We start from the raw sequence: 13562 nt of genomic DNA on the forward strand, positions 1-13562 counted from the left end.
CTATAGACAACAAACTAATCTAACAGATTATACCACATAACACATAATACCATCCTATTTACCAGGATACCGATCTAACAGATCATGCTACATACGATATAATACCATCCTATCTAACAGGATACCGATCTAACAGATCATGCCACATACCACATAATACCATCCTATCTACCAGGATATCGATCTAATAGATCATACTAGCATAACATATCCAGATATCAGTCAAAAGAGTAGGCCTTGTTGCTTTAGACCCTTGAGTATAGTGAGGATAATTCACCTTGCAACTGTCGACTCGAAAGATAAGCTCAGACTCTCGGATCACCGCCATAAACTCCACCACCTATATTCACCATAGAACCATATTCATAAATTTCCAATTTCCCAAAATGCCCCAGAAGTCAAATAGTCATCCCATGGTCAAAGTCAAAGTCAACGATCAAGGTCAATAATCCAGGTTGACCCAACTCATCGAGTGCAGTCACTGACTCGTCGAGTCCTTCCAGAACTCGAGTAGTCGTGAAAACCCCCCACTGATTCGTCGAGTATCCCTGCAACTCGCTAAGTCCAAGCGTGTCCAAAAGTCGGGAAAAACCAAAGTTGACTCGCGGAGTCACCTCTCTGACTCACCGAGTCCATGCAGAAGTCCTTGCACGACAATTTTCATCGGACTCGCCAAGTTGACCATGCTACTCGCCGACTCTATTCAGTCCATTATCCATTAAGATGCTTTTTAAGCCATTTTAAGGTTCCATATTGCGTATCCAGCTTCCCAAGGCATGTTTATCACGTAAAGTTGCAAACTTTACGTGCATGCAAAGCTTATAATGCTAAAACTAAGCTTGCAATTGATTTTTACACTTAAGGAGAGGCTCATACTTGCTAAAGCTGAAAGCTTTATGGGCTTAGAGACCAAAGAGAGTTCAGATATGAAGTTACAACTTCAGATCTTAGCTCATACCCAGGAATAGCTTCTTATCATGCTAGAAAATCCCTAATCTTTAACCAAATGAGATCTATAATGAAATGAGGACAAGGTAACGACTTGATACCTTCCAAAAGATGCTAACTGAGGTAGATATCAGATCCCCACACGTTCCTTGCTTCTATCCTCTTGCCCTCCAAGCTCTTCTTACAAAGATCCACCTTCCAAAGCTTAAAACACACAAGAATGAAACACACACACGGATTAGGGTTTTCTGGACTCTCAAGAGGCTGTAAGGGGCTAAAGGAGGTTTATGATCCATTAAATAGGGTGCAAAACCCCAAAATTTAGGGTTTCATCCTCCAGCTCCTACTCGTCGAGTCCATTCTTGGACTCGGCGAGTATGTCACTTAAACACACGGCCCAACCCGCTTCTACTTGACGAGTCAGGGCATCCAACTCGTCGAGTAGACCTTACAATTTATGAAACTTAAAGCTATAAAATTATCACCTGAGAGTCGGGGCGTTAAAGCTTCCCCATAGAATTCGTACATCCCTTCTTTTGGGTTCCTCAACCCATATTGCAATTATCACATAATTACAATATAAATCCTCTTAATTTAATCAATCTCTTTTGACCACAAAATTAATTCTTGACCAATATTAATTAAATAATATGATTTCTCTTTTAATATGTTATTCATATAATATATTAATAAACCATAAGAATCTCTTTCTCCATTATTCACTCAGTCAAGTTGCTTTAGTGAAGGCAACCCAAAAGAACCATGTTACGACTGGGTCAAATACATACCAAATACAGTTATGGATTTAGACACTTAATCAAACAATAACAACTACACCCAACAGATATATACACATATAATAATTTTTTTTATTAAACTATGGCTCCACATGAAAACAGTTGGCCCATTCCAAAGCGCTCTCTCTCTCTCTCTCTCTCAAAAAAAAAAAAAAAAAAAAAAACCCAAAATGGCCCCACACTCTTTAACACTTAGTGTTGTTTGCTGGAACCAATATTTTAAAAATCGGTTTGAACCGGCCGGTCGAACCGGATTGAACCGGCTGGTTCTTAGAAAAACCCGGTTGAACCGGTTGAACCGGTTAATCCGAATAAAAACACATGAAAAATATTATTTACATAATAAACTTTGGTATTTTTTTTTCAAATATATTTAGTTTTCTCTAAATAAAAACATATGTTAAATGTTATAAAGTTTTTTGATGTGGTTGTATTCATCTAAAACTATATTTCGTTCCGGTATTATATTTTATTTTCTTTTAGTGTATATCGATTGATGTAAAACACTAAAACTTATGATTATGTGTTATTTTAATGTATTTTGATTCATTTACAACTTATTTTTATGTATATTTTTAATGTTTGAACTTTTAAATATCAAATTCATAATTTATATATGTATGTATGTGTAGGAAAATGGAAGAAAACATAAAAAATATAGAAACCGGTTAACTCAGCGGTCGAACCAGTTGAACCGGAAACCGGTCACCATACCGGTTCAACTAAAAATCGGTTTTTAAAACATTGTCTTTTCTATATAAGAAAGAGCACATACAAATATAATCAAAAAGAACCCTGGGTAGCCGTCAAAGTTGGTTATTTTCATATTGCGAGATCAGGTTTCTTTTATGTATTATAATCAATGTTTGTGTAATTTGAGATTTATTTGGTTATTATGTGGTTTAATTATATGATTTCACAAGTAAACAATAATGTAGTTTTCTATTTTATGTAATTAAGTCTTGGACTCTTTGTTAGTGGCAGATCTAACACAATTCAAGTGGAGATGTATAGTTGACCGTTGATTGTGTAAATTAATAAAATGAAATTTAAAAAATAAAAAGTAGACAAACATTAAAACATTCACCAAATGTCATTTTTACAGCTGAAATCTACGAGGACACATAACTAAGAAATAGTTGATAATATTTTCATTCGTAACCAACAAGGCCAATGATAATTTCACCAACGGATAAATCAAAGTTACAATTAATGAATGCATATTTACCATTACATTTGTAAATAGCAAAAGCAATCACATTTATAAGTTACAATTAATGAATGCATATTTACAATCACATTTGTAAATAGCAAAATCAATCACATTTAAATGGTTTTCTTTAAAGAGGTGGGTGTGGGCAACGCCCACACGAGTTACTAGGCTAAAAAACAAAAAAAAAACATTGTTACCAAATGTGATGGTGGTAACGGGAAGTAACACGAAAGCCTTTAACATGAAATAACGGGAGGAAGGGACAGTGTTCATTGGCGTTATCACGTGTTGTGAGGCACAATGCCCACTCCGAGTAGTCTTAGTAACTCATTCTACATTCACTCTATTTTTTTAAAGTGTTTTCATTAAATTGGGTTGATAAATGAATCCATATTTAAAATTACATTCCCTATAATTAGAATAATCATATAACCCTTGTATTTGGTTTCTTTTTCCATTATTGCATAAAAACAAAATACTACTTAACTATTTTCTTCTTTTTATATAGATCCACCGATTCACTAACATAAATATAAAATTTAGAAAAAAAAAAGTCAACAAACAAACAACTAATCATTAATCAAAACAATAATTAAAAAAAAAAAAACTCAGTTAAATCTTTCACTAATTAATATTTCATCCCAAACATAACACAAAGTGAACTAATAACCTCTTAAAAAATCTATAGCAGTTCCGGCAAACAACACTAAGGTGTTTATTTCATATATATATAAGAATACGTGTTTGTATCCTTCATTAATAGAAACACTACCACTAAAAATCAAAGAAATGTAAAAATTATTTGGTTGTAAAAACTACATAATGTTTTACCTAGTAAAACCCTAAGACATGGAAAATGTGAAATCTCGTTGTAGATTCTTGTTATGATCATTAGCATGATATGAACCTTCTGCATCAGAGATATCTGCCTCTGAAGTATAAGTTCTTGGAGATGATGGAATGTCAATTTCACTCTCAGCTGTGGATGATCGATATTTTTGGTTATGGAGGAGATGAACAGGCGATGATTCACGACTTGGTGTATTTTCCAAGCCAGAATTTGAAACATCCACCGATCTGCCACCAAGCTCTCTCAATTTCTTCTTGTCTTTTGCGGCCTTCTGCCATTTCTTTAGAGCTTTGGATGTTTGTTCTTCAAATATCGACCTTTTCATGTGCGATCCCATCTTTAAATTTGAAATAATAATACAATCATTAGCTAATTACTTAAGTCATTGTATTTGTTTAATAATGACACTTACTTGTGTGACTAAGGCGTAAAGAGGGAAAGTGATGTAGCTACACATGATATGAAGAAGCACCCCCAATCCAACTCTAACACCAATTTGCACTATGCTCTCATGGTAACATGAGTGTATTCCAAATTCGTACTGAAAACAACCAACATATTTTTAGAAGCATAATGAACTATATTATACAAATAAAAAATGAATTCTTCAAGCATTAAAACTATATGAAACATATGATTTTTTATGTGAATATGGAGATACCTACCACAGTCCATAAGAAAAATGCCATTTGAAATGCATTCTGCAAAACGAGTAAAGTTAAATAAGTTAAATAAATAATACCCTGTTGGATTGTAGAGTGCCATGTTTTGTACATCCATAATAATCAATCTTGTTTACTACTTCATAGCTGTAAACATTAGTATGATATTTTCGTAGTCAAGTGTCTCTATGATTTTATACATGCATGTGTATATATTTTCTAGCCACATGTTCTGAGGTTAAAAGATTAAAAAGTAAAAATAAAAAAATAAAAAATAAAAAAAAAATATCTGATAAAAAATTTTCTATCAGTTTAACATTATTTAAAATTAAAAAACAAATACCAGTTATAATGATATATTCTAACAAGTATATTATTAACAAAAGTATAATATATGTAATATATATTCTTATCACAATATTATAATATGCCAAAATTTGAAATCTTAATAATATTCTTATATGAATATTACAAATATTATTTATTATAAGTAATATCGTTGTTAAAATATTAAGTAGAACGGTGATTTTTATATTTTTTTATATATTTTTTGTATTTAAAAATAACAAAAACCAAAGGTAAACATTTTTACAATTATTTCGCCCCCAGGATATATGGCCCGAAGCACGTCACACAACAAGATGAGTGGTGTCATTTGAATCAGTACTATATATTGTTGTATGTATTTTGTGGTTTAATTTTTAATTTTTTCTATTAATGCACTTTACTCTATAACTTATTAAAACCAAATATTATAAGAAGATTTTGTGTAAGATTTGAACTATTGCTGCTGAAAAATTAAATACTATTATTATTTTATTTTACTTACTTGAAACAAAGTAAAATGGATCAAGAAAAGGACCAATCGGGGGCTATTGAACCAAAAGAATTTGTTGCTTGGCTCCACCACCGGGGCTCCTCGAACAATTGTTGCCTTATCTTGGATTTGTTGAGCCATTTCCATGATCACTAGTTCGAGTTTTGTACCCACCAATAGAAGAATCTATAAAATACCAAGCTAATAATTTTAGTTTTATGGCTGATAACTTAATCATAAGCAGTCACAGTCATCGTAACTTTATTAATTTGTTTCGGTGCTGAATATCATATTTTTTACATTCAATAAAACTTAAAATGTATAAAAATGGTAGTTCTACCACTAATGGGACGAAGGAGAGATAAGTAAGCGCATGCCATTCTGCATAAATGTAAAAAACAATGATATCATCAGTCTTATTTACATAATTTTGTTGCATGTATAAAAATGATAATGTAGATGACACACATACATGCATACGTACAAATACATACATCATATATGTGTATAAAAGTATACCATAGCCCCTCTCATTGGGGCACATAAATTTGCCGACAAATTTTACTCCGTGTTACATAATAGTTCCATGGTCCCAAAGCATCAAAAATTGTATCTTTAATGTGATTCGGGTATGAATTGTGTTATATTTTTTGGTTTAAAATGTCATTCGGTTGAACTTTTCTCTAGAGTTAGGTTCAAATGTTTTCACTATCTTTTGTGTGTATGTATGACTGATTCTGGACCAATCATTTTAGTTATGTTAAGAAAGTAATTAATGCATATTAAATGCTGAAGATGTAATTAATATTCATTATATCTTCAACATGTAATATGCATTGATTACTTTCTTAAAATAACTAAAATTATTGGTCCAGAATCAGTCATACATGCACACAATAGATAGTGAAAACAAAATAACCTAACCATATATATATATATATATATATATATATATATATATATATATATATATATATATATATATATATATATATATATAGAGAGAGAGAGAGAGAGTTAGGTTCAAATGTTTTCACTATCTATTGTGTGCGTGTATGATTGATTCTGGACCAATCATTTTAGTTATTTTAAGAAAATAATTTATGCATATTAAATGCTGAAGATTTAATTAATACCCATTATATCTTCAACATGTAATATGCATTAATTACTTTCTTAAAATAACTAAAATGATTGGTCCATAATCAATCATACATGCACACAATAGATAGTGAAAACAAAATAACCTAACCCTATATATATATATATATATATATATATATATATATATATATATATATATGTGTGTGTGTGTGTGTGTGTGTGTGTGTGTGTGTTCAAATGTGGATTGACATCTATTGTGCGTATGTGTGGACAGCGTTATTTTGTGAGAACAACAAAGAAAATATGTTGTTTGATAATATAAATACGTTCAATCTTACATATTGTCATTATCACATATTTTCGCTAATTAAATCGTCTATAGTGTTGTCTGAATGTTTATTGAGTCGTATTCTCTCAGAATTAAAATGAGTGAAAAACTATGTGTGAAGACAAAAATAAATAAGAATTAGTGAGAACGTATAAAAATAACGATATTTTTGTAAGTGTGAACGTATTCGCATTACTAAACAACTTATTCTCTTATTAATGTTCATAGAATAGCACTGTCCGTACAATAATTGTCCATCCACATTATAACCTCTATATATATATATATATATATATATATATATATATATATATATATATATATATATATATATATATATATATATATATATATATATATATATATATATATATATATATAGAGAGAGAGAGAGAGAGAGAGAGAGAGTTAACCGTAAACATTTAGTAGTAGAAAGATGATCGAGAACATCCAGAGTGGGATACTGAAAAAGCAAGATCATACATATGAATCAATATCTTTAAGAACATAAGGCAAATATAGAAAAGACAAACTTATTAGTTTTAAACTCTTTATAACGAAAAAGCAGATACTCTTTGTTTACCATTTGAATATACGTAATTATTACATCAATACTTGTATCATATACAAAGAAAAATACACTATATTATATACAATTATTAGATCAATACTAGTTGTTAGATCAAAAAGGTTCCTTCTCTATTTCCACCTTGCAATTACCGACAGAACATAGATGGTAGCATTCTTGACCACTAATCCATCATAATGTGTACGAATAGGGGAAAGGAAACTTATTTTTATGGAGAGATCAACAACATTGATTACCTATAAATGTCAATTTATAAACGTGGGACAGATATCACGTCTTGACGTCCCGTTATGACCTTTTTATCACTACAAGCCTAAGGCTTGAGGGAGTGGTGCGGTAGAGGGAGCGCGGTTTTGCCACATAAGCAGCGAACACCGCCCCCAGGGTGCGGTTTGGGTGCGGTTCGAACCGCAGTGCAGCAAAAAATGACCGCAACTTGTGATTGGGTGGGGATAATTTGACTAGCTTGTGATTGGTTGGGGAGAAATTAAAGTTTTTATTTAAATTAATTTTTTTTTTAAAATAAAGTGTGGCACTACTCCTTCGGTGTGGCAAAGAACCGCACTTTTGTGGTAAAAATGACGTGGCGCTTACGTGGCAATGAAGGAAGTGCGGTTTTGGTGGCACAACACCCTCCAGCCTAAAATTCAATTTCATATTTTTTTTAGAGTGCTTAACGGTAAAAGAGATTCAAGGTATTCTTACTAGGCTATTTCGGTTAGAGGTGGCAAAAATTGACACGACATGGAACCCGATATGAAATATACGGGTTTGGGTAAGATATTTCAACCCGTTTAAATAAAAGGGTTGATACGACACAACACGAAAATTAAATGGGTAAGGTTAGGGTTGAGAATTTCAACTCAAATATGACTCGAAAATGACCCGTTTATTTATATGCAAGTTTTTTGAATTATTTAAATAAACTAGAAAGATACAAACAAAACCATAAGTAAAAGAAAATCTTAGAATTGAATTGTATTGTAATTATAAAATGACTTAGTCGTCTAGATCAAGACTTCATTTCAGTTTTTTCATTCTCTCCCACACTACCCAGTCTCTTTCGCCACTCTTACATTCTCATGACCTTGTCATCCACCTCTTCAACTCCCACTCTTTTGATTTTGTCATCTGAACTTGCTATAACTTCATCTATTCTGCTTCAAAACTATTAGTTTTTTCTTTCCGCCTACCCAACTCTACTCTTTCAATATGCTCAATATTTTAACCTCACATGACACGACATATTTCAAGGTATGGCCCTAACCCGAAACCCGAAATGAACTCGACACGAAAAATAAACGGGTTGACACGACACGACACGTTAATTAAATGAGTCGGGTTAGGGTCAAATACTTTCAACCCGTTTAGTGTTTCGACACGACATGACACGATTGCCACCTAATTTCGGTATTCTTCCCGGTCCTTTGATGATTTGGAGGTGCCTAATTGTTTGTGTATCAACATCAAAGAGGGAAGGGTTATCACAATATTATTTTGCTAGCATTCATGTGGGTGATTAATTTGGTATGACAGAAACATGTGAGATTTTAATTTGTTGGTCAGAAGTAGCTTGGAATTAGCTAGTAATGTCCCTTTTTGACCTTTCATTGGTTTAAAAACACAGTTAGAAACTTTACTCTCTTATTTGGGGTATGTAACCTGACTTTTAACTTCAAAAATCTCTTGTAATTCTAGCTTCTCTAGCTTTTAAATTTTATAAAAAACTGTATTACACAAAATATAAAAGTATGGCTTGATAATTATGGAAGTAAATACAATCTTAGTTAGGTTAGCATTATTATAACTTACCATGCTATAACGTAGATCTAATTTTATATAATGCGTGACTTATATAATAAATTCCATTTAATTCTATAGTTTCTATTCGAAAAACTCAAACATGTTACCACTAACACACACAAAACAACACCGAATTATCGTCAATTAATTTTCGTAAGTCCGTAGAACAAAATTTTAGAAAGCATTAAACATTGATACCGAAGTAGTAAATAATTTAAAATCATTAAGAATTAAATAACTTTGGTTAGTTTTTTGTATTGCCATCAAAATAGGTTGCTTTATTATTATTATTATTATTATTATTATTATTATTATTATTATTATTATTATTTTGTATTTATCCGAAAAAAAATCAATGATATTCTATATGAAAGCAATAACAAATTTAAATTTATCTTTTTGAAGGTTAAGAAATCGTTGACATCTGGAAAATTTGACATGTTTAAAGTTTCAATAAAAGGCATTAGAGGAAGATAATAACCTTATACCCAAAACTGACTTGAAGTCATCTTCCATTGATCTCTTGATGTACTTATGGAAATCAAATTTGCTACTTGGAGCAAAATGTGCCTGCATTTTGAGAAATATATATGACTAAACATTTCCCCCATAATTAACAACTAAAACCGATAGTAAACAAGGTTGAATAAATCGTTAATTTGACACATACATGTTGTATGTTTGTTATTCTCTTATTATAAAAAGGCACTGTTTCAAACATTAATTAATCGACAATTTGCACGTAAAATATTTGAAATGGAGTAATACTTTTATGATCACGTACTTTTTCAAAATCCATGTTGATTTCGAGTGAGCATATAATAAAACAAATAAGGTAAGAGTGTTGACTTACATTTATGAATCCATTACGAATGGTTAAATAATCAACCTTTGAGATAGATCCAAAAAATTGTCTAAAAAATGCCACCTGTTTCAAGTTAAAATTCCGTTAGATCTTGTGGTGATCACAAATGAAAAATATAACATAAAAGATCTACGATATAAAATTATAATTGTAATTTGATTTGTAGAAAGTTAAATTATCTATTTTTCTTATCTTCATCATTATAAATCAATTGAAGGGAACATTGATCTTGATTTTAGTATCATCAATAATTTATTGTAGTCAAGATTATATCCGAGACAAACTTAGTTTTATTTAGTTTTATTTTGAGAATGAGGTGCAGAGTGCACACATAGATAGTTAATATGGACTCGAAACACAAAGGTCCCAAGGCAGTGGCCTAGTGGTGTTCCAAGAGGTATTGCCCCTGGCGGGATCTAGAGGCAGCGTCTTAATGTGGTCGAAGGTTAGTGTTCCGGTGTGACAAAATAATTCATATAGTGAAAAATGACATAATCAAATTTTTCTGTCAAAAACCTAAAGAGTACGTCTTATCTAAAGTGGCGCGCTTTCATCCTTAATAGTTAATATTGTCCTCTTCTTGATATATAATAAGGATTTTGACGTTGCACACGATAGAGAACATTGAAAATAACTATTTATTATCTTTGTAATATTTGTCTCAAGAGAACACAAATAAAGCAAGGTATTCTTTATTGGAATCTTAAATTTTGTATTGTGGATTCGATCTTTCTTGGATTATCCTAAATCGGATTTTGTGATATTCCTAGACGATAGGGTTGAAATCATAAATTTTAAAAAAACATTTTCTATACATGATTCTTGAATTATTCAAGTATTTTTGTTGATATTCAAACCCAAAATCTAATAAAACTTTTGTTTTATTTTATTCAATGTTAATGTGGAACTTTAATAGGTCGTTTAACAATTTTACATTATAGATACTCATATTGTTTCTTATAATATATTCCTTTCTGAAGTAAACATTGGCAAGCTCATATTATATTACACAACTTTTACTTGAGAATTTATATGTTTTTGCATTTTTTTCATATAAATAAAAAGAAGTTTACACTTACCACCCATCTTATTCCGGGTTTTGTTGAAAGACCCGTGTGTCGTTTAACAAAGGAGGTTTGATGAGCAAACCGAAATCTTGCGGGATCTAAATGCAAAAGCAAATAAATAAATAAATAACATGATGGAGCTCCAATTTAACTTGTATCAAGTTACGGGTCAACCTGGTTACGTGTTGCTTTTCATTTGCTACCGTACAGTCCAAAAGCTAGCAGGAGATTTCAATTTTGATTTTAATTTTTTTGGAACGCAAATCTACTTAGTAATTTCACTTATGTACTTTTCCTCAAGAAAAAACGAGATTTATTTTGATTGAATAGAGAATTTTGTATGAATCTATTTTGTAAGAGACTTCTTTATAAATAAATAAAATGCCTTGGAAAAAATAATTACCGTTTGTGAACTCGTACTCCAAAGAAGTAGTTTCTGCTTCCCAAGCCTTCCATTTCTTCATCTAGATATCAACCCCAATAAAAATCAATAAATATAATATTACAGTAATAATAAAAATTTAGTATCCAAATAGTTGATAAACTAACCATACTAAATAAAATATATATCTTATTACACACACACATCTAATATATGATATTTTAGTTTTGATCCGTGAATATATTTAAGTCATTCGTTTCATTACAAAGAAAATTACTTTTAAGAGTTTAATATGAGAGAGAGTTACTTTTGCGAGGCCAAGACCAATGATAACGACACTATAAAGAATATGGAAGACGGCAAGAACAAAAATGAATATATGAAGCTGGTGAACGGCCGAATATGATATCATCTGCACCATTCCCTGAACATTCAAAACTTAATTCATTAATTAATTAATTCTAATTAACTAAATTAATTAATTAAAACTCTAGCAATACTACAATTCATTGATTTCCTATCAACAGATAAGAAAAAGTTGGACAACCCACAAAATTTCCATACCTTACCACAGGTACCAACGTCATCACTTGATGCAGCTAAAACTCGCCGGAATATCATTTCTTCAGCTAAATTAAGTAATTTCCGGCGACTTTTTCCTTCATGATCATTATTATCATCATCATCACCACCACTACCATCACCTTTGCTTTTATAATATTCTGGTTTACATGGAAGCATCTTGTATCCTATCTTTTCGGGAACACATATCTTTGCAATGTATGATGTACCCACCGTTAATAGTAACGATAAAAACCCTAATAGCATGAGCTCTGGATTCATAGTAACAAATCACAATCGTTAATTATAGGTAAATGAGTTAATTAATTGCATGTATGTTGATCAATGATTACAAAAACTCCATGCATTCTAAATTTAGAGAGCTTGTTCTACCAATTTCATAGGCTCATGAGGTGCAATTTTAAAGCATTAATTGGGCAAATATTCGAAATTTCCAGTGATAAAGAAAGCTTAAGCGAAACATATGTTCAGCAATAATAAAATAATTAAAGAAAACAAGTGAACGAAAATTGATATTTTAGATTATGATAAGGAAACTAAATTCAAAGCTTATCGAAAATATATATGTGAGAGTGTTATAAAAAGAAATTTAAAACAAAAAATGTTATTAATTTAATAATTGTTAATTTGTTTATTTATTTGAGTATACTTAATTATAATATTACCTGCTTTTATTTTCTCCAACGCTTCAAGCATTGCTTTCTTCTGCTTTTTTTGGAACCACTGCATGCATGCAACATCAAATGGTCAAATGATCAGAGGGAACGTTCTAACTATATATATCATACTTGTGGTTAATTTGTCAAAGCTTACTATGCTTTTCCAATCTAGCAATAATACTGATTAATTTTAAACTAAACTTCAAAAACCATATATACTATACCTTCCCAATTGAATGAATCCCATGTTCAATTATGACAGAGATGATTACAAAGACTGTACAAACCAGTGCCACCGCCCAAGTTGGTGTTTGCTCCAGTGATCTCTCGTATGATGACCCCGCCGCCATTCAACTCCAACCACAAACAACTCCGGTGACCACCACGGTAAGACTTATTTGCCTTTTCTGGTTTGTGAGAACAAGAATGCGCATGGACTATACAAGATTGACAGTGGACAAATATATGGGAGAGAAAAGCAAAGTAAAGCAAATAAATAATGAGGCACAAAGCGTGTTAATGAATTAACAATATGATACTAAGAAACATTCTGAAATGGTCAATAATATTGTCGTTTCACTCTTATGTTTGGAAGTTAGGTTTTGTTTTGTCGAGAATACCTATTCGAATGTATAAAATTGACTTTGTTATTTATAAAGTCATTAAAATTTATGGTTTTTATAAAATATTTTAGATTAATATTAAACTATTGATTGTACACAATTTACCATTAAACCCTCTCAAATGTTTAAAAACCATGTTATAACCGAACCGAGTATCGTAGGATATCACTTGCTTATTTGGAAAAAATAAATTAAAAATGTAAATTGATTGATTTTGATATTATGTAGATATGGTTGGAGACTTGAGACTTGAGAGGGTAATGTGATATCCTA

The 13562-nt window shown here is 31.1% G+C and overlaps 1 protein-coding gene across 1 annotated transcript; it reads right to left on the reverse strand.

The window, feature by feature from the left end:
* Positions 1-3615: 3615 nt before the first annotated feature.
* LOC111913677 (MLO protein homolog 1) lies at positions 3616-13233 on the reverse strand. The gene is made up of 14 exons (XM_023909397.3): positions 12891-13233; positions 12673-12730; positions 11990-12258; positions 11733-11849; positions 11447-11507; positions 11056-11141; positions 9965-10039; positions 9593-9681; positions 7133-7182; positions 5628-5668; positions 5300-5473; positions 4474-4509; positions 4221-4349; positions 3616-4145 (listed from the first exon to the last, which is right to left on the reverse strand). Exons 1-14 carry the CDS (start codon positions 13014-13016, stop codon positions 3801-3803), a joined length of 1656 nt encoding a protein of 551 aa, XP_023765165.1. The 5' UTR covers positions 13017-13233; the 3' UTR covers positions 3616-3800.
* Positions 13234-13562: the final 329 nt, after the last annotated feature.

This window comes from Lactuca sativa, chromosome 2 (assembly GCF_002870075.4).
Source record: "Lactuca sativa cultivar Salinas chromosome 2, Lsat_Salinas_v11, whole genome shotgun sequence".
Taxonomy (NCBI): Eukaryota; Viridiplantae; Streptophyta; class Magnoliopsida; order Asterales; family Asteraceae; genus Lactuca; species Lactuca sativa.